Here is a 26607-nt window from a genome sequence, read left to right as displayed (position 1 = left end):
AGGCCGAAGGAAACCAGGGAGCCTGCCTGCCACCCCTGCCCACGCGGTCCTCCCGCCTGCCTGGTGGAGCCGCCCACACCCCTGCGCCCCGCTCCCTCCCCAGGCTCCTACAGCGGCCTCCGGGGGGGGGGGGGTCCTCCCTGCACCTCTTCTGGCCACGGCACCTGCATCTTCCTTCCACGTTAGCCTCGGGGTTCCTTCCTAACCCCGAGATCTGCCCCACCTCCTCCCCGCACCGGCTGTTGCCCCACGCCCTCGCCAGCCATCACGGGGTGCTCGCTCTCCTCTTTTGTGCTCCAGGCCAAGTAAACAGCGAGGTGTGGTCACTCGAGGGACAGCGCTGGCCAATGGTGTGTGAACAGAAAACAGACGGGATGGCTGCCTCTTTGGGTCTTACTCTCAAGGGGACAAGGCCCGCTGCTGTGGGCTGCCCTGTCCCTTCCCACTGGCTGGGAGGCGGCAAGAATCAGAGCAGCCACCTGAGACCCACAGGGTGCTGAGGTCGGCAGGGCTAAGCCCCAGCGCAAGCCCACCCCACCTCTGGATCGCTGGCAGGGAAGTAGTCCTCCGCCTCGGTTAAACCACTGTATTCTGGGGCCTCTATGACAGCATCTCAGCCTGAACGCCAATAAACATAAACACAGCACAGCACCTGTATCACCAGGGAGCCATGGGGAACCCATCTGTCCCTCTCCACAGCCCGCCGCCGAAGGTCTTTGAGGATCAAGCCCGTCTTACTCCTTGTGTGGTAACCCCAATGCCGAGACAGAGGTCTAGTGCAGAATAAGGGCAGGTAAAATGAATGCCTAATAAACAGATCCTAATAAATGCCTAAGGAACAGATGCCTAATAAGTAGATGCCTGATGAACAGATGCCTAATGATGAACAGATGCCTCACATGCAGCCCATCACGACCACAAACATGCAACTCAGCGACGATGTGTGTGCTGGTGGAAGATCCTAGGAGGTAAATCCCTGGCTGATCTGGGAAAGCGGCTGCCCCCGCCCCCACCCTGAGCTCAGGGCCTCACCGGTGCCCTTACCTCATCCTTCAGCTGAGCCAGGAAGAGGGGCAGCAGGTGCTCGATGGTGTTGTCCTTGCCCAGGATGGGAGAGAGGCCCATGATGACCGAGGCCAGGGCCGACTTGACATGCTGGTTGGCGTCGGACACCAGCTCCTGGGAGGGAGAACGAAGTGGGGAGCCGCAGGCTGAGTGGCTAAGGAGACTCTGACTCCTACGGAGCCCAAGACGCGGCCTGCTTTTGCGCTCACTCCCAGAGCAGGCTTGGTGCAGAGGGAGAACTGCAGGTCCTCACGTGTCCGGCCTGCCTGGAGATCAACGACCCTGCTCCCAGCACCCCCGCCCCCACCCTTCCGATGAGGAGACCCAGGGACCTCTGCTTGCGAGAGAAGCACTCTCACCCCTACGCTCAGCCCAGAGTCTGCACGCAGGGCTCCTCATTGCCCCAAACCCAAGCCTGCCTGGCCCTAGAAGGCTGGGAGCTCGGTTTGCACCTGGCTGCCCCCAAAGCCTCACCTCCACCCTTCCTCCCCGAAGGCTCAGATCTGCTCTAGTCCCCCCCCCCCCAACCCCACTCCAGTCCCCGATACCTTGATGCAGGGCAAGATCTGAGTCATGATGACATTCTCCCGACAGTCAGCTGAGAGGTTTTCACAGAACTCTGCAGGCAGGAAAAGGGAGGCAGCAGGAGGTGAGACCGAGGGCCTGGTTCTGCCTTCAGCCCCCTGGACGCCCGCCCGCTTGCTGTGTTCTGCTCGCCAGCACCAACCTTTGACCTTGTGGGAGGCTGCGGCCCTCACCTCGGCCTCACAGTCTTTCATCAGGTTCTGGAAGGCGGGGACCAGGTCCGTCTTGGTGATCTCAGGCCCCACTGCTTTCTGGAGCTGCAGGAAGGGAGGAGTGAGTGGGCGTGGCGGTTCTCTAGGTGAATGAGAACTGGCCGAGAGCGAGGCCCCTGGAATCGCTGCAAAGGTCTAATCCCAGCACCATGGGAGTGACCTCAGCCAAGTCGCCGAGCCACTCTGAGGCTCCGTTCCCTCCTCCTAAGGTGGTGAGCTGGGCCGTGGCGCAGCGGTCACCAGCGTGGCTCTGGAGTCCAAGCCCCGACTCAAATTCTTCCTCCTACTTATCATCCACATGACCTTGGATGAGTGGCTGCACCTCTCTGAGCCTGTTTCCTCAAAAGCAACACGAGGACTGCAAGGGTACCTAACCGCACATGTTACCTATGTTAGAAATAACGAAATCGCCTTACTCTGCAGGTCATTCAGGGCTGGGTTTTCTGTTACCTGATCCAGAAAGAGCCTAACGACTTAAGGCGGCTCTCAGTTTTTGCTTTGCAGGATCGCATCTACGGCGCGTGGGGGTTCTCAGGCTAGGGGTCCAATTGGAGCAGTAGCTGCCGGCCTGCACCACAATCACAGCAACGCAGGATCCTTAATCCGCTGAGCAAAGCCAGGGATCAAACCTGCATCCTCACGGTTACTAATGGGGTTCACAACCCGCTGAGCCAAGCAGGAACTCCCTGGCTCTTTTTGAATCACATCTGTGCTTTTCAAAACTGGTTACTGGACCCATGCTACTTGTATAATTAAAGTGAACATATAAAGGTTAAGAGGGCAGCAGACACATGAGCTGCCCACCACCGCCCATCTCACACCACCAGGCAAGAAAAGGCACGTGGATTCTGCGGCACAACTGCTTCCCGAAGCCCTGGCAGGAGGTGGGGCAGTTCCCGACTGAGGGAAGGAGTACCGACCCCGAGGGCCTGAGACCCATCTCTCCAGTGTTCTCGAGCCCCAAGAGCCAGTCCTGACTGTTCTCGGCTCACATCCTCCAGCCCGGCTCTCGTGCACTCATCTTCCAGAACCTGCTGGGGCACCACCTCCTCTCCTCAGAGCCTCCGTGCCCACGTCCACCCGCTGGCCTCGGCCCCCGGGACACTTTATCGTGACGCTTCCCTCCGTCCAGCTGACCCTGCCCTTCAGGCTGCCTGCTCCTTGGAGGCCGGGCTGTGCTGAATTCACTGCCTCCCAGCGCCCAGCAAAGAGCTGGTGCTCCGCAGACGTGTTTGTGGGAGAAGCCAGCTGGGGTCTCCGAGGAAAGCGTGCTGTCCTGGGAGCTGCGGGACCTCGCCCACCCCGCCGGCCTGGTGTCACGCTGACCAGGGTCAGGGGGCTGAACCGCATCCCCCTGCAAGTCTCGGGTTGAAGTCCTAACCCCCAGGACCTCCGACTGCGACGGCAGCTGAAGAGAGGACTTTCGAGAGGTGACAGGGGAAGACGAGCTCCTGAGGGTGCACCCTAGTCCGGAGCGACCCGAGTCCGCAGGGGCAGGAGAGACGAGGACACAGACGCCGGCAAAGGCCGGGGAGGGGAGCCGTCCACGACCAAGGAAAGATGACTCGGGAGACCAGCCGAGCTGACACTCTGATTTCCGACCTCGGCCTCGGAACAGGAGGAAGTAAAGTGCCACCGGCTCCGAGGCACTCTGAGGAGCGCTCACACACAGGCTCTCCCACAGCACCCCGAGTTGCCCCACCCACCCAGCAGGGTGGGCAAGTCAAGTGGGACCCACCGAAGTGACGACAGAGGCCTTACTTCCAAACACCGCCGGGTCCACGGGGCTCAGCAAACCCCACTCCTGAACGAGGCCCCTTCCCCTGGAGCCTCACCTCCCCATCCCTGAGACGCTGGCAACGTCCCCTCAGGTACCTCTGTGAACTTGTCGGCCACCATGTACCGCACGCGCCAGGACTTGTCCTCCGCAGCCTGGCGCAGGGTGGGCATCACCAGGGCCTCCAGATCCTCCTGGGGCAGGAGCTGGGCGATGTTCACGCACGCCTCCACCGCCAGCAGCCGCACCGAGTCCTGGGGAGAGGGTGGCAGAGGCCCCATCAGCCCTGCGATCCCCTTTGGGACTCGGGGTCCGCCGGGGGCGGGGCGGGGGGCAGACCCACCTGCTCGTCAGAGGCCAGGTTGGAGAACATGGGGATGATCTCGCTCTTGACGTTGTCCAGCTCCAGCACCTTGGCGAACTCCCCCAGCTTGGAGGCTGCGGCCCGCCGCACCATGGGGGTGTCATCTGAGCACAGGTTCCGGAAGTACCTGGGGGTTGGGGTGGGGCTCAGGAGGAGGACTCCCCGGGGCCCCAAGGCAGCACGGACTCAGCAGCCCCAGGGCTCCTGGCTTTGCCTGGTGACGCTGGGCCAGGGATGGCCTGAGTCTTCCCAGCCTTAGATAATGGAGCTGACTGACAGCCTACCCACCCCACAGGGTCACCGAGAGCTTTTAAAGCCTCGAGATCATGAGCCTGACCCACTCGGCAGCCGTACTACACAGGAAGTCTGTAATGAATGGTGGGTGCCGATTATATTATTATGACCACATAAAAATGCTCGGCGGGTGCAGGGCTGGGGCGACTGCAAGACTTTCCCTTGACCAGAGACATGGGCACACGCGATCCCTAAGCACGAGCGGGCAGCCAGAGTGGAGCGTCCCGGCACGAGCAATGACTGAGGGCCTGGGCTTGCTGCTCAGTGGTTCAGAGTCGCCGGATGGACAGAAAGGACCAGAGGAAGGGAGGAAACACAGCTCGGGGAACTCTAACCCAATAAAGGGATTTTCGCTGATTCTCCCAGAAGGCAAATCCACCCCATGAGGAATGCCCCGGGCCATCAAGCCAAGGGGAGGAGCTGGCGGAGGGAGGCCTCCCACCCGACCTAACACCCGAAACAGGCCGAAACGGCAACCCGCAGCACCTGAGCGCTTGAGATGTGCGAACTCTTTTTAATGCTCCCAATAACCCATGGGAGCAAGAACAGCACCCCCATGTCCAGCATGAGGAAGGGCAGCGCTTGGACGTGCACCCACACGTCCCGACACCCCCTCCCCGAGGGCAGGGAAGGGGCGGTGCTGGCTGGGGGCGCTCAGGGGCACCTGGCCCTGGACAGGCCTGCAGGGGGCTGAGGCTGGAGAGGAGGGGATCAAGCTGGGGGGAGCAGCGGCCTTCCGGGGGGCCAGGGGCCGGGACTCACTGTCGAAGCTCTGCCTTGACGGCACTGGACACGCGGGGGTAGCAGACGGAGAAGAGGCCGCAGGCCGAGGTGCGGGAGGTGAACCAGTCGCCGCCCGCCAGCCGCTTCACAAGCGGCACGAAGTGGGCCTCGAGGTCAGAGGGCGAGTGCTCATGCGAGATGGCCCGCAGGGACTCCACCGCCTTGTCGCGCACCACCGTCTCCTCCACCGTGGCCAGCGACTCCAGGGGCGGCTGGGGGGGCGGAACACGAGGTCACCGGACAGCCCCCTGCCCGCCCCTCGCTGCTCCCCTCGTGGGCTCCTCTCCTCCAAAAGGCCTGCGCCCGGCGTCAGCCTCCACCCAGCCTGCACTCCCCGAAGAACGACATTCACAGGCCCCTGAAAGAGCTTTGGAGGGGGCGAACCCCAAGATTTCACGTGGCACTTTCTGAGGAGAGGAGCACAACCATCACTGGCCTCTCAAAGTGCACTAGGAACCCCGGTGCCGACTGGAACGTCCACTCCCCAGGGCGCGGCTCCAGGCTCTCACACGCTGAGTGCCATGAAGCAGGTCCTGCTGCTGCCTTCCCTTGAAGGAACAGAGAACCGAGGCTCAGCCAGCGAGGTACTCTGCCCCCGCCAGTGGGAGCCACGAGCCAGGATCTAAAGCCGGCCACCGGCTCCAGACCCTCCCAGGGCTGAGGACAGAGCTGCTGATAGGCAACGGCCTCAGGAGCTCACGCCACCGGTGCACCCTAGGGCCCGTGCCTCCTGACTTGTTACCGTGAGGCCTGGAGGGACATGTGACTGGCTGAGCAATGCGGCCCCTGAGCCCAGCAGACCTTGCGCAGGGCGGGAACTCAGTCATTACTGACCTAACGAAGGGGGACTCAACTCATTCTAATCTTCCCACAAAGATGCGGAGATCAGTGGTCTGACGTCCAGCCCAGCCCGACAGCAGGGAAATCGGAAAGCAATCACAGATGCAAGTGCTTCCTGGGCCCAGGGAGGGAACAGAGGGAAGCCTTGGGCAAAGGGACAGTGCTGCCTGACCCAGAGGGGCCGGCAGACACCCATCCCCAGGGCACGTGCTCCCCAAAGGCAGCACGGGGGGGACCGGGGTTTCCCTCGCTGAGAACGCGCAGGGGGAAGACCCAGAACGGGCTGGGAAGGCGCCATGGGCTCCAGTCCTGGCTGGCCCCGGGGCCTTGAGAAGGCGCGGGGCTCTCAACAGTGTTTTCTGCTCTGAGTCCTCTGAGAAGCTGCTAAAAGCTGTGAATTCTCTCCTCAGGAAAACTGACAAGCATCAGGGGCTGCAGACAGTTCCATGGAGCTCAAGGGACCCCCTGCAGGCTGGCCCAGGGACCACATCACATCACGTCGCATCACAGGAGGGCATTAGGCAGTTCTACTGTGTGTCAAAGGTATGAAATTACCCCATTTGTGTGTGTGCATCTACAAATTACACATGCACACAGATGAAAGATGGGACACCAGAATTTCACAGTAATTATCACATTTTCCTAGAGTTAATGCTTCAGGAATGTTTGGAAGCAAACAAACTACCATCTTTGCTCAAATCCAAGATGCCAACAATTCTAAGAAACCCCTTATTTCATGCACCACGAAAAGGAAGAAAGCCTGCTGACAGTAACTGCAAACATCCCAAGCGCAGACGCCAACGGATGGAAATGTGCCTTTAGACAGCGAAACACAGAATGACTGTGGGGGGACGGAGGCAGCAGCTACGGCCCACAGCTCCGACGAACAGAGAAAACCGGGAACGGAGCTCCCCCTAGGTTCTGCTGACCCAGAACTCAGCACTGGGGCACCTTCTCCCGTCTCTTCTCCCGAACAGCAGTCACATCTGTGTCCCCAGCCATTACCCAGCACAGGGCGGCCCAGGCTGGGGAGGCAGGGCCTGGGGAAGCGTCACTCGGACACGCCTGGAATCCCTGCTCTGCCACCCGACCTTGGACAAACTGCCTCCCCTCTGTGCTCCGGGAGGCTGTCTATACCCTAAGGGCAGACACGACCTCATCACACGGGGCATGATGACAGCTAACATCTGTCAGCACCTGCACAGAGCAAGCACCATGCTGAGACCACTGCTGGGTCCGTTCTAAGGTAAGCGTTAACGCCTCACCCTCAACAGAAGAGGAAAGCATAGCACAGAGAGGGTAAGAAACTTATAAGTCACACAGCAATTAAGCGGAAGAACCCAGCCTGACCTCAGCCTCATCTGCAGAGTGCCAGGAAGGACCAGCTCTGGTCAGGCACGCCCGATCGACGGCATCACCGATGCCAGCATTTTCGTGACTGCTGTTTTAAATGCCACTGCTGACCTGCCAGGGTCAAGTCAACGTCCAAGGCCGATGTGTTCCACGGGGATGGCCCGCGCCCAGGCTGGCAGGACCGTGGGCCAGACCCCACCAGTGGCGGGTGGGGGACGGTCCACTTCCAGACTCACCAGCAGGCAGTGCACGTACTCGGGGCCTCCAACCAGCGTGGTGAAGGTGCCCAGCTGTTCCGCCAGGGCCAGCAGGACCTCGTCCTCATCGTAGATGGTGTCTGGGGGACAAGACAGACAGTGTCACAATCCCGCCCCAGGTCTGACCCCGGCCCCTCCGTCGCCCAAGCTCAGAACAAGCAGGCTCCACGCCGCCTCCTCGAACTGGCAGCCGCCCTCCGCTGCGCGGGCAGAGATGAAGACACAGCCTGGGGTCGGGCGACAGAGCGCCCGTGACTAGGGGTGGGACGCTGGGGGAGCGAGGCCACCTCTCTGCGTCCCGTTTCTGCAGCTGCACACCGGTGCCGACCACCTCCACCCTCAGGGAAGGGCACAGTGAGGCACCAACAAGGCCTGTGTCGGAGCGCAGGGCCTGCCCCGCAGCTCTCGGCTCTCGCCCTCAGCGCTGTCGCTGCCAGCGACGCCTCCCGCTTCGGCCTGAGGAGCTCTTCTCTATCCCTGCACACTCGGGTCGGCTACTGGGTCCTGGAAGAGTTCCAGGATGCCCCCAGAAAAGCAGGTCCCTTCTCTGGGCTCACGGCCTAGCCACGCCGCCTCTGCGGAGACCACGTCTCAGGCTAGGACCGCCCGAGCCTGTGCCCCAGCTCCTGCCAGAGAGAGCATGGCACGGCGGGCGCTCAGCCTGCTCAATGTCGCTGAAAGAAGGCGACCAAGAAAGAACTGCTCTGCCCCGAGGCCTAAACGCAAAGGCCTTTCGCCAGCCCCCTCCCTCCACCCGCCGAGGCACTGGCATCCCTCGGGTCCACTGTCACGTCCTGAGTTTACGAGAGGCAGACTCCCCGTCTTGTGGACTGTTCAAGTCCCGCTCTGTGGCTGTGGGGCAACTCCCTTCACCTCTGAGATTATCTCCTCAGCCCCAGACGACAACACGGTTGTTCTGACTGAAGGGAAGTAGCTGCTTTCTGCGAAGAGCTCATGTGGGCCCAGCACAGGTCCGCGCTCTAGAAAGCTCCGGCCAGCGTGGCTCCACCCACCATGCGCCCGGGCTCCCTCTGCACGCGTTCAGATCACCCTCCCTGCTGTGTCCACCTCCCAGACTCAGGCCTGTCCACGGCCTTGGCTCAGACCCGACTCCACCTCCAGGTCAGACCCTTGGCCAAGCCCCACACAACCAAGTAAACACACAGGAGCTGCCGGCACCTGATTCCCACCCTTCCCGCCTCCACAGAACTGCCTTCCCAGCCTCCCCGTCCTCTCGGCCTCCTCCAGCCTGACCCAGACCCGTCACCCCCAAGCTAACGGGGCCTCGCGTCGCCCCGTTGCCACAGTCAGCCCCGCCTCCGCTGGCCGTTTAGTCCCGCCAGCTTCCCTCCCGGCTGCACCCCTACCACCTCATCAAAGAATCACCAGCAGCCCGTTCTGTCTTCGTGGATCGGGCTCTGCGTGGAGCTCCAAGCCCCCCAACCACAGGGGGAGTTAGGTCCTCCTCGCCCCCCTGCAGAGTGGTGGAGTGGGGTCACCTGCTCAAAGTCACCTGTCGTCACATGTACAGATGCCCACCATTCACATGGCATTCAGAGGCAGACACACCTGTGCCCCTCGGTCATGCACCGTGTCTGCGGGCAAGGCCCAAAGGGTCTCTTTGGGCCTCAGCTTCCGCCGGGGTCGAATGACTTGGGGGCAATGATCCCTGCCTCCCCTGCCCCGTCCCCGACACCATCACTTGGCCCCGGTGAGAGGATAGGACAGGGAAGAAAGAGCCTCGTTAGGGACAAAGCTCGGTGTAACTCGGAGTCTTCTCGCAATTTTAATTAGTATAAAGTCGAAGAGGTTATAAGAATGATGAGAACAGAGGATGCACGATTAACTGGTAATCCGGTCCCAGTGAGAAACTGTGCCACGTGCTTTCAGTCTATCTTCGCACACAGGACAGCGGAGAACAGGATAACCGCTGACACCCAAGCGGCACTTGTCACGGGCCACCTCATTTAGCCTCCATTGGGCTGTGCCACGGTGCCCCCATCTCACACAATCAGAGGCAGGTGCACGTGGGGCACCACCCGAGGTCACACGGCGAGGACGCGGCAGAGCTAGGATTCGAGCCCAGGCAGTTGAGACCCGAGCCTGTGCGGTGAGTCATTCACCAACGCTGTGGAGTCGGGAGCCGGTGTGACCAGACACCTATCCCCCCTGGGTGACCGACCGCCAGACTGTGTGACCAAACACTCACGTCACCGTGCCGTCCTCAGTCTCCTCCTCGATGGGAGGGGGGCCGCAGCCGCACCCACTTCAAGGAGCTGCAGTGAGATCACCCTGGGCCACGGCGGTGACGCACACGTACCCAGCCCCGCTCTGGGTGAATGAACCCAATCCTGCCAAGAAAGGGCTCGGGGCACCGCCTGGCCCAGGTCAGCACGTGCGGAGCGTTCACTGTTATTATTAAACGTTCACGTCAGTGCGACTGCGCGTGAGTCCGCCGATTCACAGACAAACACTCCGCGGAACAGTGGGGTTCGGTCCCTCGCCTCAAGTCCCCAGCCCCTGACTGCTGGAGCGGTGACTCAAGGGACCCCCTTGCAGCCGCCCGGCCCCACGCCCAGGGCCTGGCACAGGGCACTCACAACCTGTTAGGTCCACAGAGGCAGGAACCAGCCCAGGAGCCCCCACTGCCCCGGGCCCCGAGTCCACCGTACCTGTGAGGAAGGGCAGCAGCTCACTGCGGGTCCTTTCGACCCCGAGGGCCAAGGCGATGGTGGACAGCTTCTTGATGCTGTTGAGGCGAAGCTGATGAGAGGACAAGAAAAGGAAGGGAGAATGTCAGCAAGCCCAGACCTCAGGGAGGCAGCTCCGGACCCAGCCTGCCCCTGGAAGCCTCGCCGGGCACGTGTGCGGCGCTGGCTAATAACCTGGCAAACCTTCCAGGCGGTTCTGTGACCTTGACTCATTAAACCACCAGGGAGCAGCAGGCTCCGCAGAAGCACCCACTGGGTCTCGCTGAGCCAACACCCCTCGTGGCACGTCCCAAGACCACCCTGTCCGAACGGCGCCCTGCCTCCCATGGCCCCCTGCCCCCTTCTGCCTGCGCCCCCTGTGCCTCATCCTCTAACCGCAGCGGCCACTTTCCCGGCTCCCTCTGTGTCTCGCCTCCACAGTCGCATTTTACTCTCACGACAAGCCAAGGGCACAGGGTTCTCAGGCCTGTTCTACAGAAGAGGAATGAGGCTCAGAGCGCAAGTCCCTGCCAAGGGACCCACAGCTCAGCCGGTGTGGAACAGGGACGGAAACCCAGCCCTTCCAGCTAACAGTGATGACAACAGAACAAACGATACAATGACACTGCTATAAACTCAAGACCCGTGGAGTTCCCACGGTGGCTCAGCGGTAATGAACCCGACTAGTATCCACGCGGACAAGAGTCTGATCCCTGGCCTCGCTCTGTGGGCTAAGGATCCGGCTTTGCTTAAGCGGAGGATGTAGGGGGAGATTCAGCTTGGACCCCGCGTTGCTGTGGAATAAATGCCGCCAGAAGACAGTCCGAGTCCTCACCCAGCACTCGGGACTGTGAGGGCGTCTTTAGCGGTGCAACTGCGCGTCTCCAGCGAGACTGTCCTGAATGTAGGGGGGGCCCTTGGGAAACGGCAGAGTATATATAACACACACCCACACAAGCAATCACCACCTCCTCCAGCCCACATGGTCCCAAAACCCTGTGATGTTGCATGAAAAAGGTGGTGTGCGCATTTTTCTGAGGCGAGGCCACCACTGTCTTTCTTCGGGTTCTTAACGCTGTGATTGCAGAGCCCCTCAGCCCCTTGAAGCCGGGGCGGGGGGGGATTCGGCCCTTGCCCTGCAGCAGGGTGGGCCCAGGACAGAGCAGGGGGAGGGAGCCCTTGCACCCCGCCCACCCGCTTGCTGCCCTGGTCCCCTCTGGTCCGTGGGGAGAAGGGTGCCCCTGGGCCTGGCGGCTGACTCACACACCAGAGCGCATCCCTCCACTCCCAGGTCTCACAGCCCCGGGCCACCGCCCTGGGCGACACGGGAGGGGAGGGCTTGGCGTCCTGGGCAGGCGTCCTGACCACTGAGCCGCCCCCACGGCGGCCAAAGGGTGGGACTAGCCGTGCTCCCTGGGACGAGAGGAGCAGGTGCGCCCCGACACAGACACTGAGCCTCGGACCGATACACGGCGGCCGGGGGGGGGGGGGGGGGGGGGGGGGGGGGGGGCGGGTAGGACCCCCAGGGCAGCGCCGCAGCGGAGACCTAACTCCAGGAAGGATTCCCGGTTCTGGAGGCAGGAGGGTGGAAGCGAGGGCTGAGTGGGCTGGGTCCCTGGCAAGGCTCAGAGAAGAGCTGCTTCGGGCCCTTCCCGCAGCTTGTCGCCCCATCTCACCCGACTGCACAGCCCTGCCCCCTGGCCTCTGGGCCCTCTCCGTTCTCTCTCCCAGGGTCCCTGGACTTGGGGCAGCGTCTCCTCTCCTCTCACCCTCCCCCGCCCTCGGCCCTTCCGACAGCAGGTGGGTTTGCCCCACATCGGGCAATGCTCAGACACCACTGGATGTTCGCTTCTGACGGCAGCCCCACAGGCTAAGCGGGTCTCCCCCCACTTCAGATGCCAGGGGACCCAGGCCTTCTGCCTGACTTGGCTACAAATTGGTAGTAAAAGGATCTCAGGGTGAAGGATCACAAGGCCTGCATCCGATCTGTAGCCCACAAATTAAATGTATCAAGAGACAGGCCACAGAAACACATAAACTACAAACTATGGCCCCTGCCCCAACTACTCAACTGTGTCCTTGCAGCAGAGAAGCAGCCAGAGACCCAGGGTGTGGGCCAGTAGGCATGGCTGCGTTCCCAAAAAACCACATCTGCAAAAGGTGGCCATGGGCAGAAACTGGCCCATGGGCTGCAGTTTGCCAGCCCTTATGCTAGTCTGTCAATGGCCTGCATGTCTGGAATTTTCCGTAGAAAAATATCGGAGTGGGGATTGGCTCAGTTGCCTGTTTCTCTCAGTCCCTCCAAGTTGGATCTCTGTGTTCCCTCAGCCAGGCCAGGGTGCTGAAGATGCAGGATGCTGGCAGGGGGCAATCACAACAACAGCAGCAGTTAAGTGACTGATGGCTGCCACTGTGCCTGGCTGCTGTGTTCAAGTGCCTGGCACGGACAGTGAACACAGTCACTCCTTAGCACTGTGCCCTGAGGTCACCCCCCTTTAAAGGGAGGGACACTGACGTGCAGAGACGCTGTCTGCACTTGGTGCAAAGGTGCAGAGCTGTGTCCAGAAGCCAGGAGCCCTGACTCTCAATCTCAACAGCCCCACTGTCCCTTTGCAAAGATGCCCAAGGAATGGACCCGGGAGAATCAGGCCATCCCTGCCACGGTGGAGAGCCCCCTTCCTTCCGCGGCTGCTGTCTTGGGAGATTCTGGTTTTGTTTCACTAAGAATGTCTGCTGGTCTCTTCTGCAAATGGCACCGTGAACACCTGAGAAAGGTGGTGCTTTAGATGCGCCATCTGGGTTCAAGGCAAAGCTACTGCACGTATTAGCCGTGGGACCTTGGGCCACTCTGTACCTTTATGAGCCTCGATTTTTCTCACCTGTGCAATGGGGCGTTATAAAAATACCTATCCTCAGAAGGTGACTGTGAGTACAAAGCGAGGTGACCCTGGAACCCCTCGTGCCAGAGGAGGGTGGGAATGGCAGCAGAGGCAACCTCAGGCAGGGAACAGCATCCTGAGTTTGTTCAGCTACCAAGGACACGCACGGCAGCTAGCTGGCTGTCCACCGATGGCTCTTTTCCCTTCTCTCACAGTGACAGAGTAATAACTACAAACATCTCCACGGTTCTATGTGCTGGGCAGTATTCTAGGCGCTTCAGTGTTCTCACGCATCGGATCCTCACAACAACTACGTGAGGTAAACACAGGATCGCCCATTTTACGGCAGAGAAAATGAAAGCTCACACAGCTCTTAGGTGGCAGGATTTTAACTGCAACCACTTGGCTTTAGCCAGTATCATGGATGCATATTTCTGTTTTCTGACGTTTTTCAATTTAGGGGTGTGCCACGGGCCTCTCAGCAGGTTTAAAAACAAACACAATTTTGAAACAGAGGTGACCACCATAAAGCTAGAAGAACCTGCAGGAGAGGAAGTGGGCGAGGAACAGTGCTGTTCACCACTGCAGACAGAGCCCAGGCTTTGCCGGCACCATTTACAACAGGTGCCGCACCACCCGAACTCACAGCTGAAGGGAAGTGAAAGCTGAGTGAGGGCCTGATGAAAACAGAGACGTCGCTTTTCCCACCCAAACTCACAGACCCGCCCTGCATGCTAGAAGGGCCCCAGGTTACGCTCCTGCGCTGGGCTGTCCGCTCACAGCCTGTGGTTTCCAGCTGTGCGCAGGAACCCCTGTAGGCACATTTCTGAGTCGCCTCTGCATTTGGATGAGACCATGAGACCAACGTGTGGCTGGCGAGATGCTACTGGGAACGGCGCGTGTGTGTGACTTCTAGGACGTGTCCTTCCGGGGAGATGGGTTACCCCTCCTTCCTGTGGGAGTGGGGCCTGGGGGTGACCTGCGGAGGGGGAGGGCAGGACGGAGGACACGCAGAGTGCAACACTCGAACGCCTGGGACCCCGACGCCTGAGCGTGCCATGCCAGCCTGGACTGCCGCCAGACCCTGACCACGAGTCGGAAGTAAACTTCAAGCTCACGTACGTCTCATTCATTTAGTTTTCCTCCTCTTCACAGCCAAACGTAATCCCCAATGAACCAGCAATGACCTTGTCCTGGGCAAAAGGCCGGCCAAGGAGCTTCCCGGAAAGCTTTTCTTCTTTCATAAAAGGGAGGAGGACGAGAACCTCCGTGTCCTGGGTCAGTCCCTGCTTTCAGTTTGGTTCCATGAGGACAGAGGGACAGCAGACGATGGAGCAATCTCGTGACCACAGGAAGCAGGTCAAAAGAATGGCCTACTCTGACCCAATTGTTGTGATATCCTTGGGCTGCTGACCTTGTTACAGGAGGAAATCACGAACCCTCACTCGTTTAAATGACGGGGGCCTGAGTTCTCTGGAATGTTCCCGAGAGAGCACCTGTTAATATCAGTAGGACACCTTCCTGTCCTTTGATCCTATCCCAGCCATGAGACTGCGCTGTCCCCTGGCGTGTCCCCCTCAGGACCACATTCCACGTCCATGGTTCCAGGATCGACTATCACCCTGGGCTGGGACGGCCTGCATCCCCGGCAGCCCTCAGCCGGCCCCGTACATGGACACAGGATAAATGCACTCTCCCTTCCCACCACCACCTCCAGAAACAATGCTACTCCTTGACTGCTAGGCCACCAGGGAACTCTCTGCTACTCCCCCCCTTTTTTTTTTTTTTGCTTTTTAGGGCCACACTTGTAGCATATGGAAGTTCCCAGACTAAGAGGCCCAATGGGAGCGGCAGCTGAGGTCTACGCCACAGTCACAGCAATGCGGGATCCGAGCCATATCTGTGACCTGTGGCCATAAGCACCACTCATGGCAACATTGCATCCTCAACCCACTGAACGAGGCCAGGGATCAAACCCACATCCTCATGGATACCAGTCGGGTTCGTGACCACTGAGCCACAACAGGAACTCCTCTCCTACTCACTTTTCCACACCCACTTCACGTTCAATCCACGGGGCTTCCTGACATGCACCTGCGGAGTGTGACCCCACAAGCCGAGCGTAACCCAAAGACCCTCCTCGAGACTCCAAAGCCCCGGAGGATCTGGCCCTGCCTGATGCATTCTCACCTCCCACCGCCACCCCTTGACCCCTGGGTTCCCGTCACGAAGGTTCCCCCAGAGAAAATAAAGTGCAAACGTCGTGTGCCTGGGTCGCTGTGCTGGATAGCAGAAACTGACAGAACGCTGTACGTCAACTATAACAGAAAAAAATTAAAATCTTACAAAAAAATAAAATAAAACGCAAACGTCCCTGTCAGCCCAGGGCATCACACTGCTGGTCTGCCGCTTCCTCAGCCTCAGAACCCCCGGCCCTCCAGGGTCCCATCACTTCGTTCAGGCCCCGCTCAAGCCCCACCAGGTAAATCTGCGGGCCCCCACCGTCCCCCACGTACCTTAACTCCATCACTTCGGCATATGCAACCGACCCTTAACACCGAGGGAGGGGGCCTACCCTCCACGCAGCTGAAAACCTGCGTATAACCTACCATCGGCCTCCCCCATCCGAGGCTTCCCCTCTGCAGATTCAACCACCTTCAGACCATGTAGCACTGGAGTATTTAGTACTGAAAACCCCACATAAGTGGACCCGCGGTTCAAGCCCGTGTTGTTCCAAGGCCAGCTGTACTTCTTCATTCACTGTGGACCCTTCCCCACTAGCATGTGGGTGGGGCAGGGGCTCTGTTTTCTACACTCTGTGCCCCAAAACCCTAGGACAGCACCTGGCACAGAGTCAGAGTCCAATAAATATGAGCTACATTAATGTTTTTAAGTAAAGATCATACACAAGCCAAGAAAAAGGAATCTGGGGGAATACACGCCAAACGTTACTGTCTGGTAGAGCCAGGGGCTGATAATGATGGGGCGGCAGGGGCTGCAACGTGGCTGCCTCAACCATGAGCCTCAGCCCCGAGAGACGCCCTCCGCCTCCTATAAAGTCCCAAACACTCATTCCATGAAGGATGGTGGTTTTCCATGAACGCAACGCGTGTGGGGGCGGATGGGTATAAAGAGCTAAGCGCCCACCTGAGAGTCGTCCTGCATCACCAGAGAGTGACATGGGGGCGCCCTGACCTCTATTTCCCGAGCATGTGAATTTTTTTTAAGTGAGGAATGAGCGTGTACTCTGGCTTCACCAGCTAAGGGTGGCCGGGCAAGTCCCGGGCACTTCAGAGCCTGTGTCCTCCCTCTCAGTCGGTTAGTCCAACAGCGCCTGTCTCGGAGGATCGCTGGAGGGAGCAAAGAAGGAGACTCAGAGGCAGACCTGGCGCGGAGCAGGCACCCCAGGGTTCACCCTTATTCTTATCATTATTCCTCAAGCACCGGTATTTCTTGAGCAGGGAAGGAAAAAGGGAAATTAAAGCAGAAAGAAAAAAATAATCTTCCCACCTCCTTGGACACTGCAGCACCAACAAATACCCCGCAGAGCAGTTTGCCCTGCGTTCTAGTTACTTATGGACATTCTTGTTCCCGCGTCGGGAGGGTGACTTGTCTCTGGGATGAGGAAGGAACACGACTGTTAACAACTGGGGATTCCTGAACCTAGGACAGGGCTGGGCCCATTGAAAAGCACAAATACAAATATTTTAAGTTTTTAAAAATGCAACTACCACTTAGAGTGCTTGCGATGCGCCAGGTACAGAGTTAGGGCCCCTCTGTGCGCTCTCTCTTACAAACCGGCAAGGTGTGGAAACAACTCGAGCGTCCACGGGCGGGTGACCAGATGAAGCTGCGGGACCCAGACACGACGGCATACTCTCCAGCCATCAAGAGTGAAATCCTGCCCTCTGCGACCACATGGATGGACCCTGAGTGCATCATGCTAAGCGACACAGAGAGACAAAGTACCACGTGTTCTCTCTCATGTGTGGGCTCCAAGACATACCTTCATACACAGACGTGTGTGTGTGTGAAGCTCAAAGGTACAAAGAACAGATCAGTGCTTGCCAGGGGTGGGTGGTGAGAGAAATGGGTGAACCGTTTTGGAGGGAGGGGGTTCCGTTTAAATAAAATGAAGACACTTCTAAAAGACCTGTGGCGCACCAGCTTTGCCTCCCGCAGATGCGGGGTGCAGCGGGCACGGAGCGGGGGCAGGTCTCCCAGCCCAGGCCCGGCGCAGCCTGGAACCCGGACCCGTGTTCTGCATCATCCCCCTCTACCAGCTTCCTTTCAAACCCCCAGACGGCAGCCTTACTCCTCAGCTCCGCTTCAGTCCCCACGGACCCCCTGAGAAGCGGGGGCCCGGGGTGTCCCATTCCTGAGGTGCGGACGCCGGGGCGGGTGCTGCACTGCGTCCGGCGGTGCTGAGGCCCGGCTCTATTTACACAGTTTTTCTCTCATTCAATCCTCCCAACAGCCCTGCTGAGGACGTCCGTCTTCCAGTCTCCTTCTCACTGAACAAGAAAATCAAGGCCCGGAAGGGGTGAGTAACTGGTAAAGTGGCCAGACCAGGATCTGAAGCCCTGGTTGGCCTCCACCCAGGGCACTGCCAGGCCTCACTCTGTCCCCACAGGGCCCAGCCTGGTGAGAAGAGTGCTGTCCTGAGGGCCAGCGCCCCCGGCTAAGTCGTACCTAGGAAGACGCCGGGGCTTCCTGGGCTGCGTGACTCTGAGTGTTCTTATGTAATAAGTGGGAAGAATTTCAGACCGAAGAGTCATAGCCAAATTGAGAATCTGATTTAAACAAGCCAACTGTCAAAGGACTCTTCTGGAACAATCGGGGAAATCCGATTACAAACTATTAGCGGATACCAAGAAGCACTGTTAAAACTTGGTTGGGGTGATAACGGCACTGTGGTTATTGAAATGTCTGTTTTAGAGGTAAACAGTCAAGCACGTAGGAGAAGATATCTGGGGCTTGGGATTTTAAAAATAGTTCAGCAAAAAAAGGGGGCAGGGAGGAAGAGAAGAGGTAAAAAAATGGGGCAAATTTTTGAAAAAATTGCTCAATCTGGGTCCAATACTCCTTGTGGTATGTTTGAAATTTGACAGTCAAAAAGCATTTAATGAAAAGAAAACAAGCACCTCTACCAGATGGCTTTTGTGAAGAGTCAACAAACACACACAAAGCACTCAGCAGGGCTCCTCAGCCTCGGCGCCACTGGCCTCTGGGCTGGATCGCCCTCTGTGCGGGTGTGGGGGGCACGGCAGGATGGTGGGCAGCACACTGGCCTCTCCCCACCAGCTGCATCTCCAGACTTGTGGCCTCCAGTAAGAACCACTGCTCTAGAATAACCATTAAGAGGATGGTTTCTTTTAAATGCCTGAAGCACCTCACTGCTGGTAAATGAAGCCCCCACTATTTCACCACCACCGCCAGGAGGCACTTATTGAACTCTTAGGGAATGCGAAGCCCTGCTCTAAGCATTTTCCACGTACTAACCTATTCAATCCTAACACCCCATGAACCACTACATCAAAGATTATTCCCATTTTATGGATGAGAAACCAAGGCAGAGAGTCCCTAAACAGCACAGAAACCTGGCCTCTCGACCAGTGAACTACATTTTAAGAAACAGGGTGCCCCACACACCTGAGACACTGCAATCCCCCCGCTGGCTCTGACCGGCAGGGGAGGCCTCAGGCAAGGGATGCAAGCTCTCTGGCCCTCACTCGCCCAAGCCTCAGACAGTGAGCAACCATGACAACTGAATGAGGTCACCGCGCACAGAAGGAAGGCCTCCTCTGAGGCAGCCACTGAATGTGCCAATTCCACCGCATCTCCCCAACCAGGTGGACGTGCTTCCTCCTCCCCATCCCCACCTCACAGATGAGGAATCTGGACCCAACAAGAGGAAGGCGCTGGTCCAGGGCACACAGGGAGCAAACCGGCAGAACTGGGATTCCAACCTCGGTCATCCTTGACGCCTCCTTCCACACCACGTGCCACACAGCAAACCCTACACCCTTCCTTCTCAAGGTACCCCCAACCTCGCTGCTCCCTGCCTGAGCGCTGCCCCTGGGAGCTCGGCAACGGCACCCCCATAGGTCTGTGTGCGCCTGCTAAGCAGGGAGCCAGAACAGGTCGCTCCTCTGGCTCCCCCAGCTCACCAAAGCCCCTGCCCTGCTGGTCCCCAGGCCTCACTCCATCTGGTCCCAGGCTAGTCCTCACCTGCCACCACTTCGCCACCCACCCTGCTTCAGCCCTGCTGCTCTCTGAGCTCGCTGCGCACGCTCCCACCACGGAGCTTTTGCACCAACTGCCCAAACTGCTTCCCCCACCCCACCTGCACCACCCCCCCCAAGGCCTTGCTGGGACAAGTCCTCAGAGCATCCTGCCCTGAGCACCTGACCTCAGGCGGCAGCCCCGGCCTCGAGCTAGCCCCCGCCTTACTTTGCTTCTTAGCAAAATCACCGCCACTGCCATCACATCATAGACCTACCGGATGCTCCTCTACTAAAATCCAAGCCCCATAAGGGCAAGCAGCCTCGCTGCTGTGCTCCCTGCTGTACCTATCCCAGCATCTAAAACAGAGTCTGGAGCACAGGAGGTGATAAATAAACAACTGCTGGACCAAGGAACCACGACCACAGGGTTTCGGACTCCACCTGATTCCTTGTTCCCAAGGCTGGCTCTCGGAGCCCAATTTCTGTCCCTGCCCCCCCCCACCAAAATGTACTCCACCCTCAGGTCTCAGGCTTCCTTGGGAACCTCTCCTGGCTCCTCCACTTCTCAGCTGCATGAATTTGGCCAAGTTATTGAACTTCACTGGGCTACTTCCTCATCTGGAAAATGGAGGGGAGCACAGGCCCTACTTCAAAGCGTGGCTGTAAAAATTCACTAAGATCCTAAATGAACTGCCCTTTTACAGCAAGCAGCACAGAGCAAGCACCCAATAAACACCAGCTATCACTATTATTTATTTAACCCTTTCTGCACTCTTGAATGCCCCAGTCGCTGTTCTCAGGCCTGGTCTCGGCTTCTTCCTTAGGGATGAATCAGAGCCAAGCCCTGTCCTCAGAGGGCTCAGAGGTGGCATCTGTGCTTTCTATCTCTGACTCTTGGTTTCATGTTCAAACTCCGGATACATGCAGATCAGCATATACCTGCATTGGAAGGTTTCTAAGAAATATTAAGTGAAAAGAGCAAATTGCAGGACAAAATATTTAGTATTGAAAAATACATATACAAAGAGAGTTCCCATCATGTCTCAGTGGGTTACGAACCCAACTAGTATCCAAAAGGATGCAGGTTTGCTCCCTGGCCTTACTCAGTGGGTTAAGGATCCGGCGTTGTCAGGATGTAGGTCACAGAAGTGACTCAGATCCCACATTGCTATGGCATAGACCAGCAGCTGCGGCGCCAATTCAAACCCTAACCGGGAACTTTCATATGCGGCAGGTGTGGCCCTAAAAAAAGCCAAAAAAAAAAAAGATTAAAAATAAAAATAAATACACATACAAGTGTTCCCATTGTGGCACAGCAAGTTAAGGACTGGCTTTGTTTGCCGCAGCTGTGGCACAGATCGCAGCTGTGGCTTGGATTTGATCCCTGGCCTGGAAACTTCCAGGTGCAGCCAATAAGGAAAAAAATACATACACACAACACAAACCAACTTTGTTTCTTTCTCAATATATGACTACAGCATGGCCGAGACTCAGCACATTCCAAAATATAATGCAAGCCACAAGTGCAGTGTTACATTTTCCGGTAGCATTAAAAAAGTAGGAAGGCATGTGAAATTAATCTTAATATATTCTGGTGATGGGGTGATGCACTGGGGGTTTGGGATGGAAATGCTCTAAAATCTGATTGTGATGATCACTGTACAACTATAAACGTAATAAAATTCACTGAGTAATACAAAGAAAAATCTTAATATGTTCTGCTGAACCCAATATATCAAAAATATCCTTTCAACACAAAATCAACATAAAAAGGTTTACCAAGCTGTCTCACACACTCTGTGGTAGAATCGCCTCTGAAACTGACGTGTACTTTCACTCCCAAGTACATCTCAAGCCAGTCACATTCTCAGCATTCAAGAGGCACAAGAGGCTAACCTACTGGACAGCACAGGCCTAGCAAGATACACCTGGAGCTGATAAGACCGGTTTTAGTGTGGGAGTGCGAGTTGAGAAAGAGACGGTTTAAGACAAGGGTTGGCAATCTCTTCTAGTTAAAAAGGCCCAGACAGGAAATATTTTAGGCTTTAAAGAGCCAGACCATCTCTGTTGCAACGACTCAACTCTGCTGCTGTAGCACAAAAGCAGCCATAAGCAATGTGTACCAAGTGGGTGTGTCTGTTTTCAATAAACTTTTTTTTTTTTTTGTCTTTTCTAGGGCCGCTTGGCGAGGCACATGGAGGTTCCCAGGCTAGAGGTCGAATCAGAGCTGTAGTCCCCGACCTATGCCAGAGCCACAGCAACGTGGGATCCAGGCCACGTCTATAGCCTACGCCACAGCTCACAGCAACACAGAATCCTTAACCCACTGAGCCAGGCCAGGGATCGAACCTGCAACCTCATGTTCCTAGTCGGATTCGTTAACCACTGAGCCATGAGGGGAACTCCCAATAAAAGTTCATTTTCAAAAAACAAACACAAAAACAGCACAGGGCCACCAGCGGCTGACTGCCACTCCCCAGTTTAAGTGACAACTCAACTTTTACAATACAGAGCTTTTCATCTTCATCCCCAACAAGGACAGCTCATTCTCTCCGCCCCACCCACACCGGCCCTCCTGCTGCTCCCAGGACCCAAGGTATATACCTGCCTCAGGACCTTTGCACTTGCTTCCTCTGCCTGGAACGCTATTCCCCAGAGACCTACAGGACCTGCTCCCTCCCTCCACAGCTCTGCTTAAGCATCACCTTCTCAGGAAGGCCTTCCCTAGCCATTCATTCTACCCAAAACTGTAACACCCTCCTGTCCTCTCCCCCATCCCTGCTTTTGTTCTACATGGCGCTTATCACCATCACTCATCCTCTCACTGTGCTTGTTTCCTGTCCACCACCACAACACCGTGAGGGCGGATTTTTGCCTGTTTTTTTGTTTTGTTTTTTTCCCACGACCATTGCCCCATCACCCAGATCAATCCCTAGCACATACCTAGCGCTCCTGAAATCTTTCCTGAATAATTAGTTCCCCTTCAGACATCAATGAATTAAAAGTAGCACACAAAAATGAAAACTGAATTACTTGAAAACACACACACGCACACAAAGGCACTATCCTCAAACTCCCACTACTCTGTCCCTCTCAATCTCTACCTTGCAAACACAGAGGCTATGGTATAGAGAATAATGGCCTCCCAAAGATGACCACATCCTGATCCCTGGAACCTGTATGTCACTTTACATGGCAAAAGGGACTTCGCAGATATGACCAAGGTTAAGGACCTTGAGATGGAAGAGAATCCTGGACTACCCAGGTTGGAGCCAATCTAAACATGTAGGTCCTTAAAACCAGAGACACTTTCCTGGCTGGTCAGAAGGGGATGCGACTACCGCAGGATGGTCACAGAGATGCAACACTGCTGGCTTTGAAGACAGACCAAGAGACCAACAAGCCAAGAATTGCAGGCAGCCTCCAGAATCTGGAAGAAGGTTTAAAAAAAAAAAAAAAAAAAAGATTCTCCTCTAGAAAGGACCATAAACTTGTCAACACTGTGATTTTAGCCCAGGGAGACTGGTATCACACTACCGACCTCCAGAACTGTTAAGATAATAAATCAGTGTTTTTGGTTTTTTGGGGTTTTTTTTGTCTTTTTAGGGCCACACCCACAGCATATGGAGGTTCCCAGGCTAGGGGTCCAATGGGAGCTGTAGCTGCTGGCCTACACCACAGCCACAGCAACACGGGATCCTTAACCCACTGAGCAAGGCCAGGGACCGAACCTGGGTCCCCATGGATGCTAGTCAGATTTGTTTCCACTGAGCCACGACACGAACTCCTAAATCAGTGTTATTTATTTATTTATTTTTGTCTTTTTGCCTTTTCTAGGGCCGCTTCCACAGCACATGGAGGCTCCCAGGCTAGGGGTCGAATCCGACCTGTAGCTGCTGGCCTACACCAGAACCACAGCCACTGCCACTCAGGACCCAAGCCAAGTCTGGGACCTACACCACAGTTCACGGCAACGCTGGATCCTTTAACCCACTGAGCAAGGCCAGGGGTCGAACCCGCAACCTCATGGTTCCTAGTCGGATTCGTTAACCACTGAGCCATGACAGGAACTCCTAAATCAGTGTTATTTATTTATTTATTTTTGTCTTTTTGCCTTTTCTAGGGCCGCTTCCACAGCACATGGAGGCTCCCAGGCTAGGGGTCGAATCCGACCTGTAGCTGCTGGCCTACACCAGAACCACAGCCACTGCCACTCAGGACCCAAGCCAAGTCTGGGACCTACACCACAGTTCACGGCAACGCTGGATCCTTTAACCCACTGAGCAAGGCCAGGGGTCGAACCCGCAACCTCATGGTTCCTAGTCGGATTCGTTAACCACTGAGCCATGACAGGAACTCCTAGATCAGTATTCTTTTAAACCACCACATTTGCCCCAGGACTTTCCCATAGGGCGTCTCTCAATCTCACCCTAACGGACACACTGGGTGGATAATTCTTTGCAGTGGGGGCTGTCCTATGCATTGGAGATTTAGGAGATCTCTGACCTCTTTCCATTAGATGTTAGCAGCACTTCCCCAGTTGCAACAACCAAAAATGTCTCCAGACACTGCCAACCCTCGTGAGCAAATGCACCTCGGATTGAGGATACTGCCCTCACTTGTCAGCTTGCTCTTCCCAGAAGGTTCTTCCCATCTTCCCTTGGGAGCTGCCTCCTTCTTCTGCTCTGGTCTCAACCTCTGCATCTTAAGAGGGGCCTTCCCTGACGGACCTACTTAAAACGAATCTTCCCTACCTGACCTGTGCTTGCTGGGGGCTCTGCCCAGAGAGCCTCGGGTGCCTCCCCATCTCTGCACAAACATCACCTCTCAGCAAGGCCTTCACTGACCATTCTGCAGCCGCATCCTCCACCCCTCCGCTTCCTTCATCTTTTTCCCCATTTCCACAGCACACGTTCGCCCTCTTCTCTGTTTACTGCGTCTCCCCTCACGATTGACCCAAGTTCCACAAGACCAGGAGCACTTGTCTGTCGTGTTCCCTGCCGAATACCTGTGCCATGAACAATGCCCAACACAGAGCCAAGGCCCGACGGCACTCACTGATCCACCATCACAACATCCTGGCGCTTTCTGCCCATCACATCTCACATGTGCTACAAATGTATTGGGTTCCATTTCACATCTGCTCTCTAATCGAACAACTGGCACCACCATTATATCCTCAGCTCCATACCTGATAGGTGGCAGGTGTTCGTTAAACAAATGAATTCCTACAACAGCCCTCGAACCAGATAATCACTTCTACTTGAGAGAAAGGGAAACCAAGGCTGGGAGAAATCAACTAACTTGCCCAGTCAATCAGCAAGAAGTGGAGGAGACTGGACTCCAGCTGCAGCCTGTCCAGAGCTAGAGCCACACGGTGGGAACCTCAAGAGGCTGAGCCAGTGCAACCCGTTCAATTTTTTTTTTTTTTTTTCGTCTTGGCTCTTCTAGGGACGCTCCCGCAGCATATGGAGGTTCCCAGGCTAGGGGTCTAATCGGAGCTGTAGCTGCCGGCCGACACCACAGCCACAGCAATGTGGGATCCTTGACCCACTGAGCGAGGCCAGGGATAGAACCCGCAACCTCATGGTTCATAGTCGGATTCGTTAACCACTCCGCCACAACGGGAACTCCGCGACCCGTTCAATTTTATAAGTGGGGAAATTGAGGCCCAAAGGGAGGATGGCCCTCTTCAAACACCACTCCCAATAATTACAGGTACATTTATTGGGCCTTTACAACAGGCCAGGCGCCGTCTAGTATATTTTCTGTTATAAACTCTGTCACTCACTACCACCTAAGGAGGCCGGGACTATTACTGGCCCATGTTTTATGGAAAACAAGCCCAGATCGGTGAAGTAATCTGCACAAGGTCAATGGGCGGGTGAGAGGTGGGGCTGGGATGGGCGAAGCCCTGAGTCCTACCTCTTCTCGACCCCTCGCCACCCCATCCCACTCATCAGAAACGACAGCCCGCTTGGTAAACTGCCCCCCCCCCCGCCCCCGGCCCCAGTTAAGGGGAGAACACCGGAAGGGGGGGCCAGTGGCTAGCTGGCAATTCGCTTCGGAATTTAGCTAGTTCTACCCTTGGGAGTGGGGTTTTGGCCCCCCGCTTCTTTCGGAGTGTCTACACCAAAACTGCTGGGAGAAGAAGAGCAGGATTTGGAAAGTCATCCTTCACGTCTCCGTGTCCATTTGGAGAGATTACACCCACAGCGCTGAGCCCCAGCCGCACGAACCCAGAAAGGAGGAAACTACGCGGGTCCCCACCAATCCGGCGGCCCCTCCCCCACTCGGAGCAAGTCGCGCGCCCACTCCATCCCCAAGGGGCCATTCAGGGGCCGCCGCCAATCACCCGGCCCTCCCCTCGCCTCTCCCCCACCCGGTCTGCCGACCCCTCGTGGGCCGCGGCCTCCGAGGCCCGGAGCGGCCACGCGCACTTGGCAGGCCTGGGGACCCGCCAAGCGCGCCCTCCGCGGGGCCGACACCCAATCCCGGACGCCGTCTCATCGAGTCCGGGGAACCGGAGAGGTGTGAGCGGAACACTGATTGGTCGCCGCCCCCTTCCGCCACTCCCTGCGAACGCTGAATCTTCTCCGCGAGGGACGCCGGTGCTCCCCAGGTACCCCTTCCTCTCTTCCCCAAGTCCCCCGGAGCCTCCGGACCTGAACATCCTCGTTGCGGAGCTCGTCTATGAGCACCGCGATGGGGTAAAGCGAGTCATCGCCGTCGGCCGCCGCCATCTTGGCTCCGTCCTGTGTCTGTCAGACTGTGGCAGGCGCCGTGCTGAAACCCGGGTAGGGAGGGGCTGGGCCGGGAGGAGGAGAGAAGGACTTGGGGGCGCCCGGGCCACTTTACAGGGGCTGCCCTACATTCATTGGCCGCGCTACGCCGGGCCAAGCCTGCGTTTCTTTGGTCCGGACAAATAAAGTCCCGCCCACTGCCCATTTCCCATTGGTCCAAGGGAAGAGATTGAGCTTGCCGGAGCCTGGGGGGGGGGGGGGCAGGAGGAAACGGAAGTACGCGGTATCTTAGCGACTAAGATTGTGCCCGCCTACGTCGCCGCCAACAACGGCCTAGACGAGCAGTTGTTTCTAGCCAATGAGGGGCGGGATTGGAAGGTGGCAAAGCCTGCCTATCCGAGCCCTGGAGAAAGCTTACCCGCGTGCGTCGCTTGGAATGCGTGACATCATGTGGGGAACGGAACCCTACAGGTTTCGGCTTGCGAGGCAGCGGTCCCCCCGCCTGGCGGGCGGGCGCACTCCGAGATCGTTTGTGCGG

At 57.2% G+C, this 26607-nt stretch overlaps 1 protein-coding gene across 1 annotated transcript in view; it reads right to left on the bottom strand.

The window, feature by feature from the left end:
• PPP2R1A (protein phosphatase 2 scaffold subunit Aalpha) overlaps positions 1 to 26223 on the bottom strand; it is a 35361-nt gene extending 9138 nt beyond the window's left edge. Inside the window, exons 1-9 of the mRNA XM_047790326.1 lie at positions 25992 to 26223; positions 10203 to 10293; positions 7510 to 7610; positions 5060 to 5292; positions 3983 to 4130; positions 3738 to 3893; positions 1793 to 1907; positions 1614 to 1684; positions 1045 to 1179 (exon numbers count right to left, since the gene is read on the bottom strand). Coding sequence (XP_047646282.1) covers positions 1045 to 1179; positions 1614 to 1684; positions 1793 to 1907; positions 3738 to 3893; positions 3983 to 4130; positions 5060 to 5292; positions 7510 to 7610; positions 10203 to 10293; positions 25992 to 26069 — 1128 coding nt within the window. The 5' untranslated portion in view covers positions 26070 to 26223. The remainder of the gene's footprint in view (positions 1 to 1044; positions 1180 to 1613; positions 1685 to 1792; positions 1908 to 3737; positions 3894 to 3982; positions 4131 to 5059; positions 5293 to 7509; positions 7611 to 10202; positions 10294 to 25991) is intronic.
• Between the last annotated feature and the right edge of the window lie 384 nt (positions 26224 to 26607).

This window comes from Phacochoerus africanus, chromosome 8 (assembly GCF_016906955.1).
Source record: "Phacochoerus africanus isolate WHEZ1 chromosome 8, ROS_Pafr_v1, whole genome shotgun sequence".
Classification (NCBI taxonomy): Eukaryota; Metazoa; Chordata; class Mammalia; order Artiodactyla; family Suidae; genus Phacochoerus; species Phacochoerus africanus.
This window is presented reverse-complemented; position numbering and strand designations above follow the sequence as displayed.